Source organism: Carassius carassius, chromosome 38 (assembly GCF_963082965.1).
Source record: "Carassius carassius chromosome 38, fCarCar2.1, whole genome shotgun sequence".
NCBI lineage: Eukaryota > Metazoa > Chordata > Actinopteri > Cypriniformes > Cyprinidae > Carassius > Carassius carassius.
The window spans coordinates 12,929,813-12,950,590 of NC_081792.1; the positions used below are offsets into that span (position 1 = coordinate 12,929,813).

Here is a 20,778-nt window from a genome sequence, read left to right on the forward strand (position 1 = left end):
CAGGCCCAGTGTCTGCACAATCATCCCTGATTATTATCTGTTGTGTCAGAAAACACGGGCTCACAAAATAAGTAGTAGTTCTCAGATCTGTTTCAGTTATATCATCCTAAAGATAACCTATAGATAGCATACTAGTATAAAGAGGCATCTTCACAATTATTTTAATGCAAATTGTGCATGAAGATTTCAGACTAAATGATAGACTACTTTTAGAGTTGTGGACATTGAACGACGTGGTCTTTTTGAGCTGATGTAGTTTGTTAAAGATGTATCTTTTTAATTTTTTCATTAAAACTATCAAAAGCGTGAGTAAATAACATTCAGTGTAAAATTGTATGATATTCTGAACAAAAAATAAAAAATAAAAACAAAACCCGTAAAACATTGGCCATGGTGCGCCCTCTGTAGATTGAACATATAGTGCATATGTTTGCTGAAGCTTTTTCTGTTCTCTCTCTGTCACTCCGAGAGAAGTCCAATTCAGCTCGAAGATTCGACTCCTTTGAACAGTTCGCTTGAAAGAAGCTAAATTTGCGTCATGACGTGGCATATTTTTTTACAGTCTATGGTCTAAACCTATGGTCTAAACTCTAAAACTAAACAACTAAATAAATTAAATTAAAATTATTTTTTTAAACAAAATTATTATTTTTTTTTACAAATAAATAAAACCATATGTCGGCACACATTGCTACTATTACGTTTTGAAGTGTCTTTTTAATTTCTTGCAGATTCGGCTCATAAAAACAAATTAATTTAGACCTTTAATATAATTTGAATTTACAACAATAATAAAATTGCTTATTGGCTAAAAAGATTTTAAAGAAGTTGTAATAAAATGTTTATTATTTATTAAAACATTTAATAATATATTTTATTAATGTAATATTTGATCTAGCATAATATTTTTATTTCTGCTGTTTTACTATAAAAAAAAATCCTGCTTTTTTGCTGCATTAGTCAAAACCTCCATTTCTGAATTTTCACAACATGGGAATTTCACTTAAGGGCGAAAGATTTCCCCTCACAGACTTTGCACTGGGTTCAAGTTTGCCACAGACGAATAGAAAGCTGTTTGGTTTGAAAGTAACTTCTGTGTGAACTGTTTAAACGTTTATGCCATTGAAAATAGACCTTTTCACCTACATTTTAAACATTTATGCATTTACCAGACGCTTTTATCCAAAGCGACTTCCAGTGCATTCAGGCCAACATTTTTAACCTGTGTTCCCTGGGAATCGAACCCACAACCTTTTGCGCTGCTAACGCAATGCTCTATACCACTGAGCCACAGGAACACTTTTTGTAATTAAAATTACATTTTTTTAATTTTAAAATTTTAATTTACATTTTAGGTCACTCATCGAAAAATCAGTGAACCGATTCAGTCCGATTCGTGAACGACTCTTTCAGTTCACCTCAGTTCAGCCAGTTCAACCGATTCACTGAAAAGCTCCGACTATAGAATATCGGACACCGCTAACTGAAAAGGGGGCGGGGCTCAACGAGGAACATCTCCAACGGTTTGCATGTTGTTTTTCATGAGTTGTCGTGTGTCTCTGTCAGTCATACGGCTAGCCCTACCCCGCAATCCGACTCTAGTAGCGAAGCCCGTGTCTCTTCGAGCAAGCAGAGTCCTAGTCCGTTTTAATTCGCTCTCCAGCGTATCGACATTATTCAGCATGCCCGAGCGGAGGCCCTTCGTGCGGTTGCCCACTGACGTCTACCCCGTCAACTACGGGCTGCGCCTCAAGCCCGAGCTCATCGACTTCACCTTCGAGGGCAAACTGGAGGCAGCCGTGGAGGTAATGTGAGCCCCATGCCATGCAGCCCTTCTGTCCCCTCTGCTTAGGGCCCCAGGGTCATGCCATGTTCAGGTTAACCCTGGTTTTTCACTTTGCATTTGTATAACTGCTGATACTGTTGTCGCTGCTAATCTAACAAGCTAAGTTAACAATACCTGCTAGTGAAGCAGACAGAGGCTTTACACACCACGTATTTCACATTTACGCGTTCCAGCATGTTAGAATTTGATTATTTAAGGTTAAATACTTAAACCTGCTGTCCCCTGAGGTCTGCCTCTCGCAGTAAATAGAATCAAGCAGTTAAGTAGTTGCCCCGCAAGCTAAAGCGCTAACTGGCACCACACCGCTAACCAAGTTAGCCTGCAGGACTGCTGTCATAAAGCACGTAAATACAAACATAATATGTCGTAATTTAACCGCCTTCCAGGTTATAGTTTTCAGGTAACGTTCTCGAGGCGGCGAATCAGTCCAGTCTACAAGCTCCTGAGTCACTCTGAGCCCGTCTGACAGTTTACATGATACTTTATAGCTTACCGTAATCACAGTGCAGTGCCCGAGGTTACAGTAAAATAATGCACTAACATATAAAACCTCTCAAATGTGGGGTTAACTATTAGTTTGGTACATATTTCATGCTGATTAAATGCTACATGTCTGTCTATATCTGTATCTACCTATCATATATATGTGTATATATATACACTGTGATTGTAATGAGATATATATATATATATATATATATATATATATATATATATATATATATATATATATATATATAAATATTATCTTTATCAGTACAATCACAGTATTTACTACTGGGTAAATTACTGTGGTTGATGCTGTAAACAGAAGACGGTTGAGGTCAGTGCGGGCCAGATGTGACGAAATATGGGTCCAGTCTGCGTAAGATTGTTTGTGGAGCCTTTTTATAGACCAACAGCTTTACATGTTAAGTCATGGCCAGTTGGGAAGTCGTGGCCTAATGGTTAGAGAGTCGGACTCCCAATCGAAGGGTTGTGAGTTCGAGTCCCGGGCCGGCAGGAATTGTGGGTGGGGGGAGTGCATGTACAGTTCTCTCTCCACCTTCAATACCACGACTTAGGTGCCCTTGAGCAAGGCATCGAACCCCCAACTGCTCCCCGGGCGCCGCAGCATAAATGGCTGCCCACTGCTCCGGGTGTGTGCTCACAGTGTGTGTGTGTGTTCACTGCTCTGTGTGTGTGCACTTCGGATGGGTTAAATGCAGAGCACAAATTCTGAGTATGGGTCACCATACTTGGCTGAATGTCACTTCACTTTTTCACTGTCATGTTGTACCCCAGTCTAATGAAAGTAGCCTTGCTGTTGAAGTTGTCATGATGCCAAGACTTATTAGAGCATGAGATTAACTACATCCCCCACAATGCGCATCATGACCGTCATTGGCTTACATTTATGAACCCCATTAAAATGTATTGCTAGGGGCGGCCTGTTGTCACAGAGCCAGTGAGTGTACACATTGCATCCAAGTCACATCCAGCTTCAACAAGCTACATGTGCTCTCTAAAGCTTAATCTTGGCAGATTCACACCTCTAAACACAATGTGCATCATTATTTGGGATCTAATGCACTGAAAATGAAGTGTGTTACTACTTCAATTGAGGAATAATTAAAACAGTGCTGATTCTGGGATGTATTTGTCTGTGAAAACTAGTTTAAGGACATGAGGGGAGCCTGAAAGCTATTCATCGTCCCGTGAAAGTTTCACTTCAGCATTATGCAACAAATACAGTCTTAAACAGCCTATTGCAACATGAGATGCCATGCAAACTGGTGTTCTTTTTATTCATAATCTGATTATATATGCACACGTCAGAATTTCATAGCAGCAGCAGGAGATGGCCCTTGAGCCTCAGCAAAGCCTCGAGGATTCAGGTGGTTCTTTTTCCATGGGTGTCGTATCTGCTCGTACTCCTGGAGATTTCCTACAACAAAACAGGAAAAGGGAAATCTTATGTACTGTGATATGAGCAAAGATAAAAAAACAAAAAAAAAACTGCTAAATGGTAGTGATCCCAAGACACAGGGTACTTTCACTACCATTGAAAACTTTGAAGATTTTTCTAGTGTTTTTACAAGAAGTAGCTTACTCTCACAAAGGCTTACTGAGAGACAAAGTCTGCATTTATATGTTCAAATATACTATAAAATGTTAAATTTGAGAAATATTTACATTTTAAATTAGATGTTTCTCGTGTTCCAATCCTGTGGCTCAGTGGTAGAGCATCGCGTTAGCAGCGCGAAAGGTCATGGGTTCAATTCCCAGGTAACAAACATACTGTTTAAATAAATGTATAGCCCGAATGCACTGTAAGTCGCTTTGGATAAAAGCATCTACTAAATGCGTAAATGTATAGCTGAATTTCCAGCATTATTATTCCAGTCTTCGGTGTGACATGATCCTTCAGAATTCATTCTGATATGCTGATTTCTTGTTGTTATCAGTCAATGTTAAAAACAGTTGTGCTGGTTAATATGTTGAAAACTGTGATATTTTTTTTTCTCCAGGATTCTTTAGTGACAAGTAAGTTCAAATGAATAGCATTTATTTGAATATGACATCTTCTGTAACATTGTGAATGCTCCTAAATATCACTTTTCATCAATTTAATGCATCCATGCTTAATAAAATTTCTCTTTTTGTGTCGGAGAAAGAGGCTTTTTCAGTATTTACTAAACCAGGAAGAATTTCCCTGCATTGGTTGGCTCTGCTGTGTGTAGGTGACGTGAGATTGTTCCACTTTTATTGCTGTTATCTGATACAGTATGAAACAAAGGAAGGTTTCCAATGCTTGCTAAAGGCAATGGAGTGTTGCTAGAAAAGAAACCACACACCAAACACTGAGAGCTGGGGATCATGAAACAAACGGACCCATTTGAATGTTAAAACTGAAGCCTGTGTCGTTGTTCTCGACAGGTTACACAAGGGACAAACCAGATTGTGATGAACTGTGCTGATATAGACATAATTACTGCTTCTTTTGTGCCTGAAGGGGGGGAAGGTGAGTGCCAAACTCTGAAAACCAACCGTAATCCACATTTAGTTGATGTATTTGCTTGACTTTTGCCTGATTGCTGGTTCGACCTGCATTAAATGCTTTATAGTCTGGTTTATTTTTAGGATTAACTGTGCTCATTTTTCTCCCCGTCCATTTAGAAATTAACGCTACAGGATTTAACTATCAGAACGAGGATGAGAAGGTGACCCTATGTTTCCCCAGCATTCTGCAAAAAGGTAAAGACCTCCTAAGCTGTCCTGGATGGAGCCTGCTGCTGTCATGTCAACAATCTCTGTGTAATTAGTTGCTATAGAGGGTTTATTGTCTCATTGAGGTGGCTTGAACAGCTTCCTGTTAAAAGATGAATGGGCCTTCCTTTCTCTGTCCTTCTGTTTTATGTTCCTTTTTTTTTAATCATGGGTGACTTGTTTTTCAGGGTCGGGATCATTGAAAATAGACTTTGTTGGAGAGCTGAACGACAAAATGAAAGGCTTTTATAGGAGTAAATACACAACTCCTTCGGGAGAGAACCGCTATGCTGCCGTCACACAGTTTGAGGTAAATTCATATCAGAGTACTCTGTTCATTCATTTGTTTGCTCGTTGGCTTTCTCTGCCACTGTTTGCTTTAGCCCTGTCATTTGTCATACCCCCCCCCCCCTCGCTCTTCCTGCCCAGTCATTCCTTTGAGATCTTGACCGTTTCTCTCGACAAAGACGATTTCACATTCACATAATCATTCAGCGTATGCTCTTATACTTGGAATTGAGGAAAATTAAGCAATTTATTATACTGGAGACATAATATTTTGTGAAATTAACGTGAAACGAATAAAAACAACAACAACTTTGTTATGAATAAAAATTAACACCGAGCCAGTGAAAATGTTGGCAGGGCAGTGTTTTGGATTTCGGCCTAATATTTACTAGCAAAAATGTGTTTTGTTTATGGAGTTAAATAACAGCTGTATATTTTCCAGCTTGTTGCATTTTCTTTTCTTTTTTTCTTTAAAAGAACTGCCAACCAAAATGGTTTGTGAATTTAATGAAGAATGAAACAAAAATAAGAAATAAAAACACTGCATAAAAATAGGCCAAATTCTTTTGTCACTGGGCCAGTGAAAATGTTGGTGGGGCAAATGAAAATCCAATCTGCTGACCTGACTGGGCCATAATAAAAAAGAAAGAAACAAAGAAAGGATCAGAATATAATGTTTTTGTGCATCTTTGTGTTTTGATGCCATGCAAATATCCCTGCACGTGTTTAAATCACTGCAACCCATGCTAACCCGGAGTCGTCTCTTCCCATCTCGCCGTCTCTCACCTCCAGGCCACGGACGCACGTCGAGCTTTCCCTTGCTGGGACGAACCCGCTATCAAAGCCACTTTTGACATCACCCTTATCATCCCAAAGGACAGAATAGCCTTGTCAAATATGGTACGTCTCAATTTTGTTTTCTTTTTTTTAAACGCTTGCCTCTGGAAACAAACGTCCTTAAATGAGTTGATTCACATTACTGTCAGACGTGTGCATTATCTAACACAGGCCCAGAGGCGTTGTGCCTCCCCAAGCTGATGTACATTCTCTGAGTCATGACACATACGGCACACAAGTTTTGACATGGGATGTGCACCAGTCACATTCCTTCTCTCTTTTGAAAATGAATTTTGTACCATTGTATTGATTTACTAACCTCTACTACTGGTTTTTAGCATTCTTTGGAAGTGATTTGTTTTTGTGGTTTCATCAATTTACATGTAAAGTGACCAACTACAGTTTATTTACATGTCATTCAACCTGCCCCTTCCACACTGTGGCCAAAAAAAGCTGCAAATTGAACCTGACTTTCCTTTTTCTGTGCAGAATGTCATTGATCGAAAGCCATATCCAGAGGATCAGAGCCTGGTGGAGGTGAAGTTTGCCACTACACCCATCATGTCCACCTACCTGGTGGCGTTTGTCATTGGCGAGTATGACTTTGTGGAGAGTCAGTCATCAGATGGTGTGACGGTCCGAGTGTACACACCTGTCGGAAAGGCAGAGCAAGGGAAATTTGCACTGGAGGTATGAGAACTGCTCTCTCAGTTTGTAACTGTTTGCATGTTTTGGCATTTAAAATGTCCAAAATAGTCCAAACAGCAAAATCGCATCATTTCTTTTACAAACTTAATAAATAATAATATTTGTAAAAAAAATTTATTTTAATGGTTTATTTCAAAACATCTGATTAAAAATATACACTATCATTCAAAAAGTTGTGGTCAGTACATATTTATTTATTCATTATTTATTTTAAGAAAGCTTTTTCGTTTTTGTTTTTAGCAAGGAAGCCTTAAATTGATTGAAAAAATGAACGTAAAAAGTTTAATATTGTTAAAAATAATTTCTTTTTTAAATAAATGCTGTTGTTTTGTACTTTCTATTCTTCTAATAATCCTGGGAAAATATATTATGTTTAAAAAAAAAAAGTATTATCATTGATAATAGTAAACTGTTATTTTAAAGTGTAATAATATTTCACAGTGTTTTACAGTATTTGCAAATCAGCCTTGATGAAAAAAGACTTCACTGACCCCAGACGTTTAAACTCTATGTATTTAAAAAATATTATTTATTATTTTTAGTAATATTATTACTTTTTGTAATAATATATTATTATTACTATATTATTAATTATTATTAATATTATTAATTTTACTTAATGTTAATAACACTTTTTTTGAGTGTGTGAAAGTGTTCACTTGTAAAAACGTTTTTATTTTACTTTTTTTTTTTTCAGGTTGCCACAAAGACCCTTCCATTCTATAAAGATTATTTCAGTGTTCCTTATCCATTGCCTAAAATTGATCTAATTGCTATTGCCGATTTTGCTGCTGGTTAGTATCATTCTCTTGAAATATTAAATGGCTCATACACATGGTTATATTCAGTTTTAACCTTTGGTGCTCTTGCGTCCTGTAGGTGCCATGGAAAACTGGGGCCTTGTTACTTACAGGTGACTTTTGAATTAAATGATTTAATAGCAAACTTGAGAGTTGACAAATCAACATGGAAACGCAGAACCATCTGATTTTTGAGAGCAGCCATTCAGGAGAACCTTGTTTAATATTTGATCTGTCTTGGTAGCATGTTAATTCCCAGCCATATCTGAACAATATAAACCACATTTTGTTGTGCACTCTGTTCTTATGCAGTTTTAATTGGCTTTTTTGAATGTTGTGTTCATCCCATCACAGGGAGACGGCTCTGCTGATTGACCCAAAGAACTCGTGTGCGTCGTCCCGGCAGTGGGTCGCTCTGGTAGTCGGCCACGAGCTGGCACATCAGTGGTTTGGGAACCTGGTGACCATGGTGAGTGTCCAAATGTTCTGTGTGGAAGGTACGCCACATATAGTTTTTGTAGGTCACAGTGATATTTGAATGTTATTCAGGGTGCTGAGAAAATTTCTGTTGCTGCAGGAATGGTGGACTCATTTGTGGCTTAATGAAGGTTTTGCATCTTGGATCGAGTATCTTTGTGTGGACCACTGTTTCCCTGAATACGACATCTGGACCCAGTTTGTATCTGCGGACTACACTAGAGCTCTGGACCTGGATGCGTTAGATAACAGCCACCCTATCGAGGTCTGCAACAGATGAGTGCATCTCTCTCATTACCCCCGATCTCTCAGTGTGTGTCTCTGGTGTTTGTGTGGATAGCAGGAAGTTTTGATGTGCACTTTGTTTGTCAGACTGCCTTATCACTTACAGCATTTAAATTGCAGACCCAGATTTAGCCTGATGAAATATTGATCGGAGTCATGTTTCAGAGCTTGTGTGTTTTGAATGGCAGGTTGATGTCGGACACCCTTCAGAAGTGGATGAAATATTCGATGCCATATCATACAGCAAAGGGGCCTCTGTCATCCGCATGCTGCATAACTACATTGGCGATGAGGTGAGGGGTCGCGTCAGCCAGCTGCAGAGAGACATTCACAGTGTAAATCTGTCAGACAGGAGCTTGCTCATCTGTCCGTTGTGCTGGAGTCTGTGATGAATCTGATAGATGACCAGCCCTTGCTAATACAGACTTATAGATTCATTTACAGTTCTGGTTTTGAATAATTTCTGATTAAATTATCTTTCTTTTAGGATTTTAGAAAGGGAATGAATGCTTACCTTTTGAAGTTTCAGCACAAAAATGCATCTACCGGTAAGTCAACATGACAGTCTTTGTGTAGATTAAGCTTTGACCCTCTAATAATTTTCAACATTTTTTTAAACATCCTAATGACCTTGTAAACCAAATATTTTTTTTGTTAGTGTGTAGTCTTATGATTATACACATAACTGCCTCTTCACAATTATTTGTTTACAGTTTTTACATATCTTATAGTTTCTATTTTAAATTAAATAATACACAAGTCTGAGTTGTTTGATGTAATACATATACCCAAGTCACCATCCTACATTTTTTTTTTTCAATGATCTGTTACACTCAGATGTGCATTAGAAAACATAGGTCACTACTTTCATTTCATCGCAACATTAGATATGAATAAAATAGATTCTGAAGTCTTTGTGTTACAAGCTTAGGCTTTATTTGACATGAAGAAAACTCAATTAAGTTGCTCAGTTCAGTTTAAACTGATAATTTTGTTTCACTGGATAAATGTGGGATGATGTTTCTAACATCATTTCTTTCAGTGTTTAGCTTGATCTTCATCTGCATTTCATGTTTGTTTGTTCTTTCAACCTAAATCATTTTAATACATTGTTAGAAATGATACTTATAATACTTTATAATTGAGAACACATCCTGGAACTCAGCACAATTGTAAAAAAAAAAAAAAAAAAAAAACCTATATATATGTAAAACCATTAATTTTCACTTGTGCTCAGTGTATGTAGGAAAATGTCTCCGTGAGGAAATGATTCAGAATACAGCCACAGTCTGATCCAAACAACAAGGATTACAGCTGTAGTAATTACATAGTGTGTTACATTGTAATTCTGACACGACATAGTGTGTGGTGGGAGTGTTGTGGGTGTGTGTGTGATCATGCACCAGTGTTATTATGCCTTGTTAATTGTTGTGTAGTCAGAAATGACAGGTGTGACGTCTCTCTTTCTCTATCCCAGAAAACCTTTGGGAGTGTTTGGAGCAAACAAGTGGGAAGCCTATTGCTGCAGTGATGAGTTCCTGGACCAAACAAATGGGCTTCCCTATTATAGTAGTGGATCAAGAGCAGGTAACATTTACAATCCCATTCTCATAAACATAATGGTTTTGTTTTGTTTTGATCCGACCCGGCACTAGGGGATTGTGTGTGTGTGTGTGTGTGTTTTTTCTGGATGTTTTTTTCCCCTAAAGTTTCAAATATAATTAAAATACCCCTCGGGGTATTGAGAAGTCTAACTGAGATGGACTCTGAGCTTCTCAGGGATCGTCTGGTAGTAACAACTGTTGTCTTGGCAATACCAGATTTAATCAGAGCTGAAATATATATTTATACTCCTCCAGCATGGCAGTGACCGCGTGCTGAAAATCTCTCAGAAGAAGTTCTGTGCTAGCGGACCACGTAATGGTACATGCAAATAAATAATACTGGATCTGCTGACTTTAACGATTTATTTATTTGTCTTTTTCTGACTCCGTTATACCCTAATATCTGTTTTTATGTGCTAGATGAGAACTGCCCTAATTGGATGGTTCCCATCAGCATCTGCACCAGTGAGGACCCGAGCTGCACCAAGATGAAGGTTCTGCTGGACCAGCCCGAAACCACAGTAAACATCACCAACACTGCACCTGACCATTGGATCAAGGTCAGATTGCTGCGTTTTATGCATTTCACGTAAAAGGCGATTTATAATGTAAATAACAATGAAGATTGAAATTCTTCATCTTCTTCCATGTTGCAGATTAATCCCGGTACCGTGGGATTCTACAGGATCCAGTACAGCTCAGCCATGCTGGAAAGTTTGCTGCCTGGTATCAGAGACCTCACACTGCTGCCTGTGGACCGCCTGGGTCTGCAAAACGACCTCTTCTCTCTGGTGAGACACTACACATGCGTCTGAATCATTGATTTGCCAGTCAGAGTAGAGGCTCAGATCTCCACCTGGAGTCAAGTCTCAAGTATTGATGGTTAAGACTTGAGTGAAGTGTCTTGTGGAAGTCAGATTCTTTCAAGACTCCAACAAAAACCTAATAAACCTGTATGGATACTGAGAAATGATAAGTGGGCATTTTGCTGAAACAATAAAGGTGTAGAGGATGTTGTTATTTGTAATATCTATTGGAACATTTCTGTAGATTTTTTTTTTTTTTTTTACTAATGAAATATTAATTATATATAATATACAAATACAATTTTTTTTCCAGTGTTGCTATCTTTGTGTTCAGTGTTGCTGAAATGTTTCTTGAGAAATGCAATTTCAACAATATCAGTATTGGTTTCTGTTTCTCCTCCCATCCATCCGGTTTTGACAGTGTTGTGCTGTGTCTCTGTCTGTAATGCCCTCAGGCTCGAGCAGGTATGATCAGTACTGTGGAGGTGTTGAAGGTGATGGAAGCCTTTGTGAATGAGCCGAACTACACGGTGTGGAGTGACCTGAGCTGTAATCTGGGTGTTCTGTCCTCTCTGCTCTCACACACCGACTTTCACGAGGACATCCAGGAGTTCATCCGAGATCTCTTCACCCCTATCGGCATGAAGCTGGGCTGGGACATCAAAACCGGAGAGGGTGAGAGCCAGAACTCACAATTCATGAAGGCATATGAACATTCTGCCATAAAGAGTCCCGCTCATGTCATTCCAAACCTCTTTGACTTTCTTTAAATCTGTGGAACATATGTGTCATACTCTGCACTTTTGTGGCACGTTTTCCACTTATACTCAAATAGATTTGACCAGTTTCTTGCCCTTTTTTATTTAAACAGGCTGTTTTTATATGTTCCCTATGTAAATGAGCTCTGTTATGAGTGCAATGAGTGACAGAGCTCCTGTCAAGTTATTAAAAGTTGAAAGGGTGTTGGTTATGTAAATGTGATGTCATAACCATGGCGATTTCACAAGCCAAATATTAATATATTTTAATAATCTGCTTTTAATATATGGTTGGGATTACCAAAATACAAGGGTTTTTTTAACTCCAAAACAGGAACAGTGATATTGCACTGTGCATTTTTTAAATACCAATTTTGATACTAACTTCAAAATAAATGTTATTGATTCATATAAATATTCATATAAATATTAATAAATAAATGTAAATAATAACTATTAATCTATTTTACATTTAAAAATGACATGTAGCATTCAAGCGTTTCTTATTTAAATATAAAATATATAAATATAACTACTTGAAATAGGCATTAAAATGGCATGTAGTGAAAGATGTGAAGATGTAATGTAAAAGATAAGCACTACAGATCCTGAGAGGCATTGACTAATATCTTATATTGTATAATATCATTGTAATCCGTGGTTGCTCTTCTCCCCATGTCTCTCGTTCAGGACATTTGGACGCCCTGCTGCGGGGTCTGGTACTGGGGAAGCTGGGTAAAGCGGGGCACAAGGCCACTCTGGAAGAGGCCCGGCGGAGATTCAAAGAACATGTGGAGGGTAAACAGATCCTGCCCGCAGACCTCAGGAGTCCAGTGAGTCGTCTCGCATTTCTGTTTATAATACGGACACTTTTGCATCAGTGTACCAGTGATGCACCAAGATTTGGACAACTGACATTTTGGTGATAAAAAAAATACCAAGCGTTTTTCAGATGGTGTGTGTTGGCCGTCTTAGTGTTTATTTTGCGCTAGACATGGATAAACTACAACAGGTGTACATGTGAGCTGTGAGGACGCTAGTGCTGGAATAACAGTATCTAGTTAGTATCCAACCATTTTTGTTTATACAATTATAATCTAGTTAATTATTTTGGGTAATATTGAAACAGTCCTAAATGTTTGGTTTTGCTTTCAGCTGACAATGTTTGATTTGGTGCATCGCCAGGACATGTGGTTATACTTTATTTTAAGCTGTTCTTATTACAGTGTAATTATGCATTTAAGTACTGAATACTATTATTTAACTACATGTACTTACTATAGGGTTAGAATAAGGGTTTGGCTTAGGGTTACTAGCATGTAGTTATGCATAGATAATTGTTATTATAATAGTAAGGGCATATAACATTAAATAAAGTGTAACCGGACATGTTTATCGGCTGATTTTGTAAATGTTGTTCCTGTAGTTTTTATAAGTACTGGCTCGAACATGTCCCTGTTAAACATAGGTGTTTCTGCATTCCCTTTAGGTGTACCTAACAGTTCTGAAGCACGGAGACAGCACAACGCTTGACACTATGCTCAAGGTGATAGTTAGCACGCGTCTGAACATTACACAGCGACAGCCTTGAAGGTGCGGATAAATAAAATGCATCTCTCGTGTTCTGTGTTCAGCTTCATAAGCAGGCAGACATGCAGGAGGAGAAGAACCGCATCGAGAGAGTGCTGGGAGCCATTCCCGCCCCTGACCTCATCCAGAGAGTGCTTAACTTTGCCCTGTCGGTACGAAAGCACACCCACACACTTACTCTAGAAAAGAGGTCAGACTGTGGAAACTTTTAAAGCACCAGAAACACACTTGTTTAAAGCTGCAAAGCATCCGTTTTCCTCAGGAGATCGATAAAGCACCATTTTCATCTCTCATCATTCTCACTAGAAATCTTATCTGACACTCATTCTCTGAGCTCTAATCTGAGTCTGTGGGAATTAAAAGTCTCCAGAAGTGTGAACAGTGACGCTGAGTGTGGCTGTGGTATTTTTAGGAGGAGGTTCGTCCCCAGGACACGGTGTCTGTTATCGGGGGCGTAGCTGGAAGCAGCAAACAGGGGCGCAAAGCTGCATGGAAATTTGTTAAGGACAACTGGGAAGAACTTCATAACCGTTACCAGGGCGGCTTCCTCATATCAAGACTCATCAAGGTGAAAGAAGTGCAGTACACAATTAAGATGGGAAATACAGTAGCAGACCGAGTTTATTGATTGTGAATCATGAATATATGTATACAGTTTTGATGCGTCGTTCGTTTTGTTTCTTCACTGCAGCTGACAGCGGATGGGTTTGCAATAGATAAAATGGCTGCTGAAGTTAAGGTGAGCGTTTTCACTTACAAAATCATTTTAGACAGACAAGTGAATGTAATGTACATTTTCTAGTTATTTTTTGCTCTAAAATGTAATGTAGACTAGATAGCGCACTTGGGGAGATTAGAACTTGCTTGCAAAACCAAATTGTTTATTTGTATTGGATTTGTGTGTGTGTGTGTGTGTGTGTGTGTGTGTGTGTGTGTGTGTGTGTGTGTGTGTGTGTGTGTGTGTGTGTGAATAAGTGGAACAAGTTAACAAATAAATAGTCATTAAAATTCATTAGTGAATCATTCTAAATTATTTTATTTTTGGGGAGGCTAATTAAAATACATTTCCATTCAAAAGTTGGGGTTTTATGTATGGCAAACTATGGAAGTCAATGGGGACCAGTTTCTGAAGAGGATTAGGACCAAGCAATAATAAAAAAATAAAACCATCTCGAAAGTCATTAAACTTTGAGAAAAAAAATTGTTAAAGTTTGTGAAAAAAAGAAAAAAAAAAAGTTGAGAAAAATGTTGAGATTAAACTCATTAGATTTAGAGAATAAAGTTGTGTTTCGAGAAAAAGTCAAAATAAAATGTTGAGAAAAAACTCATTAAATTACGAGAAAAGTAATTGAATTGCGAGGAAAAAAGTTGAGAATAAACACTTGCGTCTTGTTCATTTTATCTCGTTGGATGCGATTAATTAACGTCTTCAGTGGGGTGGGTTGGAGAGTAATGCGTTGGGGAGTAGCGACTGATACGATCGACTTGGTTCAAGTGCATCTTTTTCCAAACTCGCTTTTCTTCATCAAATGTCACATCGGAAAATTTAAATCAATTGCTTATTGTGTTTTTTAATAATAATGTATTAGTGTTTAGTGTTATTAGTGTTTAGTGTTTAAGGTTTAGTGTTAATACAGTTAATCCATTGTAAATATTAATTTTTTGGATTGAAAAGTATTCTAACTGCATCTGACGCGTCAGTGTTGTTGAGAATGGCACAGAGGTTTCATCTGGTTGTCACTCACATTTTACTGATACATCTGGGCTAAAATTTTGTGCTATCACCTTGTGTTAACATTGTGAAACATGTGGTGGGCCACATATAATAGCCTACATTTCAATAGACAAGCTGCGGGCCGTCTGAAGTTCATCTACGAGCCATATTTTGCCTGCGGCTAGACTTTAGACACCCGTCAGTTGCTATTTACAGCAGGGCTCTGAACCGATTCAAGGAACGAAAACGAACAAAATTTTGACAGGAACAGAAACAGAAACGAAATCCAATTTTATAGTTCCGAACAGAATCCAAAAATTTGAAATGGCCATTAACCGGTTAATAACGTTATTTTATCGTTCCATTTAATATTTGAAATTTGCTGTCAATGAATCATGAATTCCAGAAGTACGGCTTGCAAATGTGACGCTGAAGCCAGCGAGGGAAATGTCCTCTCAGCTGTGAACTCATCATTGGTCAGTCTCAATGGCAATGCACCGCCCTTAGAGTTTATCTGAGGATATGTGAGATGAATTCAACAGATCACACACCTGCAGAAAAACTAACCCCTATAGGCTTACATAAAAAGGAATAGGGATATACACTAAATGTATTTCACTTAAATCATATTGACAGATTAACGAAACCAAAGAAAAAGTGTGCTAAATTATGGTTCATTGTGACACGTTCTAAAGTTTTCGGAAAGGAAAACGAAATTGCAGAGAGAAGTTTTCTTTATTTTGCAAAAGCTTTACAGTTTTAATTATTTTGCAAAAGCTGAAGCTTTGAACAGCCTAATGTCTTGCTTAAACCAATCAGCTTTGGTATGACCATCGCGCTGACACAACATAATTTTGCTTTATTAAAGCCTGTACATTAACGAAATAAAATAGAGTTAAGGTCCTTTCACACTGGACGCGATTTTGACGCGCGAATAATGCGCGCGATGGTTTTATTTTTTGATCAGCTGTTTGTGTAATGAGTGCTTTCACACCGAATGCAAATGTGCTGAGGCGAAAAAACGACTTTTATTTTTTTCGCTTCGATGTCGTTTTTTTTTTACTTTTGAGGCGACAAAAAGGCTTCAACCAATCACATACAAGGAAACAAAGGTGACGTCACAGCAAAAATGACGGATCTTCTGATTACTTGTGTGTGTGTTCTATGGGCTGATGTTTTTAAGAGGACAGCTCACCTTAAGCAGACTGCCAGACGCTGCTCCGGATCAATTGGTTCCCTGAAGTTTGTGGTTTGTCTCGTCAGATGCGGTGCCACTATCTGAAGGAGCTCCTCGAATTGTCCCACAGACATCCGAAAGTAAGTGCGGAACCGGCCATGATAAAGTTTTAGCTCCTGTACAAGATTGGCATACTCCCCTTCAGACTCTCTGTTCTTTAGGACTGGGTGCACCCAAAACCTTCTTTTCTGTCTTTTAAAGAAAATGAAAAGCTCGTCTTCACTGGATGATGATGTTGAAGTGTCCATTTTCTCAACTGTCGGCGCGAAAGTTTTGGAATGTTGAAGCTCTCTGAACGTCACAGACATCGCAAATTCGCGTCGCGGCTGATGTGAATGGTTTTGACGCGAACTATTCGCACGCGAACTATTCGTTTTTTCGTTTCGCTTTTTCGTTACGCATCCGGTGTGAAAGGGCCTTTAAAGAAACCAATAAAAAGTTAGACTGCTCCGTTGTACAACATGTTGCATTCAGAGTGACCGCACCTCACTGTGCTGATAATGCCGATTTGAATGATGATGTTTTATGTAGATAAAAGTACAAACACTATATAATAAATAATATTTTAGCATCCAGATACGTCGGGAACATGGAAACATTTGGATTTGTGCCGGATGAGAGATGCAGGCATCAGCTTCAGCTTAAATTAATTTGTTTTTGGATTGACGTTTTTTAGACTAAACTTGTTTTGTTTTCGAGAGAAACTAATAGCTGTTTTTATAATGTTTGTAAACATTTTGCTTTAGACTACAGGCGTTTTAGCCTTCATTATTTCGTAAAGTAATAGGGCTAATAAAATGCAATGCCGCAAGTTTTTTTTTTTACTTTCAAAACGCAATCTTTCATCCTTGGGTTTTTTTTTTTTTTTTTACAATGCAGCAAATATTTTTAAATATCTTTAAAAAAAAAAAAAACTTTGATGTCTTTAAAGTGTTGATAGATTTTTTTTTTTTAGTAGCCTACGTTTGGCCAAAATCTAGAAAAGATGACTAACCACAGCGGGCTATTGACTAACGTTAGATCTCTATTTTTTCTTTTTCTTTTTGAGTAAATAAAACGCTGTACTTCATTATTATTATTACATTACTGTTATTGTAGGGAGTGAAATTTAAGGTTAAAATTAATGTTCTATAACTTTAAATAAGATAGAAAGGTAATATCGGGAGAATAGTCTACGTGCAGTTATGAGAGGTAGAGAGAGAGAGAGATGACGCACACTGTGTAATCAGATGTGGCTAATTCCTAACGTTCACCTCTTCATGTTTAATAAATCAAGTGTTATGATCTGCCGAGCTCCCTGTCGGTGTCCTCCTTCCAACAAAGCCGACGAGCTAGCGCACGGTAAGAACTGTAAAGCCGTTAACGTTATTAACCAGTATTTTTTTCCACCCGAACCGGTGATAATTCAGTGGAGTGCAGGAACAGAAACGTTAAAATATCGATTCTGCTCTGAGTGAACCGATTGAATTTTCTTTTCGTTTTCAAGCCCTGATTTACAGTGAAAATAGTTATATGTACTATGTACACTAAGTGACAACGGCAGCATTTTAGATGTGTGCTATTTACACTAAGTGAAAATAGCCATTCTATTTACGTTATGTTAAAGTAGCAGATCTTTGAAATAGGCTAAGTGTAAATAAATAGTAGCTAATTAGATGCTATTTGTACTTATAGTGGCAGATACTATTTGCACCTCAGTATTGTTGTACATTAACAGGATGCAATAATAACATTGATTTATAATAATGATTTTATTAAAATTATTAAATAGATGCTGCCATATTGGGACAACAAAGCCCTCCATATAGCCTACCCCTTATTAATACATTACTATTAAACAATCGTTAAGCAACGGATTTCCACTTTTCCTATGTGATATTTGATGAGAAAAGGACGAAGAGTGAGTTTAGCAAAAGACAGGCTTGAACCCAGTGGATTGTAAAATACACTACTCCCCAGTGCATTACTGTCTAACCTCCGCCGCTGAATAACACTGTCCAACGAGGTGAAATGAACATGAAATGAATGTTTATTCTCAAATTATTTTGTTCTATTTCAAATAATTGCTGTTCTTTTGAACTTTTTATCCATCAAAGTATCTCTCAAATTTTTATTTGAGAAAAAATGTTTATTCTCAACATTTTATTTAGACCTTTTTTGTTGAAATTTAATGATTTTTTTTTCTCGAGATGTAACAATTTTTTTCATGTAATTTAATGTGTTTATTCTCAATATTTGATATCGACTTTTTTCTCGAAATTTAACAAGTTTTTCTCTAATTTAATGAGTTTAATCGCAACATTTTATTTTGACTTTTTTCCTCGAAATTTTACGAGTTTTTTCTTGTAATTTAATGAGTTTAACCCTAACATTTTACTCAAAATTTAAAGACTTTAATCTTGAGATGGTTTTGTTTTTTTTATTATTGCGTGGTCCTAATCATCTTCTGTACCAGCTACTGAAGGTGAACTATCAGATTGAAAAAAAATTTTTTTGGTTCTATTTCAAATAATTGCTGTTCTTTTGAACTATCTATTCATCAAATAATCTGCCGAATCACGAAAATAAATGGCATTTTTAATTATGGTTTTAAATGATAAAAACAACATCGTAATATCGATATCGTCAACATCGATATCGTAATCAATGTACAGTGATCCAGATGAACTGAGTTTGAAAAGAGACTGATAACCAGCACATGTTGCTGTTTTTAACGAGAATGTCGGTGGTTTTTCTGTTTTCAGAGTTTCTTTGAAAGTCATCACGCTCCAGCGGCCGAGCGTACGGTACAGCAGTGCTGCGAGAACATTCTCCTGAACGCTGCCTGGCTCAAGAGAGACGCAGAAGACATCCACCAGTACCTGCTGCAGCGGAAAGCACCCTCCGTCTGACCTCTGAACTCTGACCCCTCCCTGACCTGCTCCCTCACTCCAAAATGAGCATCATCTTCAGCGAAAACCGAAACGATTACAAAACTGCAACTCCATCTTAAGAATTACCCAAGAGTCAGTACAGAGAAGTGAGACTAGGAAACTGTGAGACTGTGATTCCCGTAGTACCCCATTCTGCAAGTGCACTCGAGCAGAGCTGTGACTGAAACACATGTTATTTTATGAGCTGGTAATGCATGTACACACATGGTTTCCTCAGTGTGGCACTCCTCTCTTACAGTGGAATTATTACACAATCATCTCACTTTCCTTACATTCACAAAAAAAAAAAAAAAAACAAGCATGATGTTGATTTTCGCTCCGTTTTAAATTTACGTTTTCTTTTGTTCTGTACAAATGACGATCTCCACCTCTTTTATTAGTATTTGGCTGTATATGCATTTTACCCATAATCCTCTGTGGTGTGACTGGGCAGAATGGGGTTTAAAGGTTGGGATGCAATACTGACTGAACAGACTCTGTGGTGAAACAGCTCTGAATCCCATCGTTAGTGACGGTTAGGACTGAAGACGCATAAGCATGGTACTGTGTGTATATTGTAAACTGCGAGCATTAGTTCTGAGACCTTCAGTTAATCTGAAATGTGATTATATATACACAAACGTGTTATCTCTGATCTTTGCCCTTGTCTCCTGTACGTCACTGTCACCTTTTCTGCGGCACTTCCAGTGGTTTATACCTCCAGAACCTGCAAAAGAAATGAACCCAATGCTGTTAAAGAAACATTTCATAAGATGTATTAAATGATTAATTACTGTTGTTAAAATCAAAAATAGCAATCTAGACTAGTTTGCATACCCCCCCACAATCATGATTGAACCTGGTTTCAAACTCCGAGAAATGATTATTCACTGACAAGCCGAGACACAATGGGCTCATATAATCATTGTTGAACATCAAACCAAGAGAATTTAATATCAGATATGGCGCCCCACGCAGAGTTCGTGATCATCAGATTCTGTCTAAATGTGTCCCTGAAATGTGCTATTGTTTTAAAATATGATTGATGTTCATTAAAGAAGATGAGAAAAAGAGAAACAATGGGCACAACTGCATTGTGGGAATGCTTTGTTGGATTTGTACATGTAAGGTATGACTCCTCGAGCTCTAATATTTTATATTTGTGTGCATTTTGTAAACTATATACAGATGAGCATGTAACCCTATGAGGTTCACGCTGTTCAGATGAGTGTTTCAAAGACACATCACTTACGAATATACATGCAATTAATGATTTAAATCATGTGCAGCAGATACAGCGGGAGGAAAGACGAGGACTTTGGTTTTATCAGAATCACAGGTGCTCCGTTTTGGGACACTGAAGCACAGATGTAACGATGAAAGTTTTCTTGTGTGTGTGCATAGATTTTCTGTTGGGAGCTTGTGTTCACTGCAACATGCGGCCTGCCTGAGGTTTGCATGAGTGAATTTGAACGGCAGACTTCAAACAGCAATGATAGTGTCAGAATATGATTTCACAAGATTTTTATTGCATTATTGCCGGAGATGACATAGAAATAAGGCAATCGCATCCGACGCAAGAGAGAAACCTTGTGCAATGGATTGCTTGCATATGCAAAGCTAATTAAAAAGGCAAGTAATTCACCTGTATTCCAGCTTCAACACAT

The 20,778-nt window shown here is 37.8% G+C and overlaps 2 protein-coding genes across 2 annotated transcripts in view; one reads left to right on the forward strand and one right to left on the reverse strand.

Annotated features, from left to right (window-relative positions):
- Nucleotides 1–20,778, reverse strand: part of LOC132119361 (small glutamine-rich tetratricopeptide repeat-containing protein alpha-like) — a 184,717-nt gene that overhangs the window by 141,448 nt on the left and 22,491 nt on the right. The window lies entirely within an intron of this gene.
- LOC132119350 (puromycin-sensitive aminopeptidase-like) lies at nt 1,491–19,958 on the forward strand. Its single transcript, XM_059529215.1, has 23 exons — nt 1,491–1,805; nt 4,766–4,850; nt 5,006–5,083; nt 5,284–5,405; nt 6,176–6,283; nt 6,710–6,910; nt 7,626–7,722; nt 7,808–7,841; nt 8,083–8,197; nt 8,306–8,470; nt 8,679–8,783; nt 8,978–9,038; nt 9,968–10,077; nt 10,350–10,413; nt 10,515–10,654; nt 10,751–10,885; nt 11,356–11,575; nt 12,349–12,491; nt 13,148–13,204; nt 13,293–13,400; nt 13,661–13,816; nt 13,940–13,987; nt 18,944–19,958. The coding sequence occupies exons 1-23, from the start codon at nt 1,530–1,532 to the stop codon at nt 19,088–19,090; spliced, it is 2,775 nt and encodes a 924-aa protein (XP_059385198.1). The 5' UTR covers nt 1,491–1,529; the 3' UTR covers nt 19,091–19,958.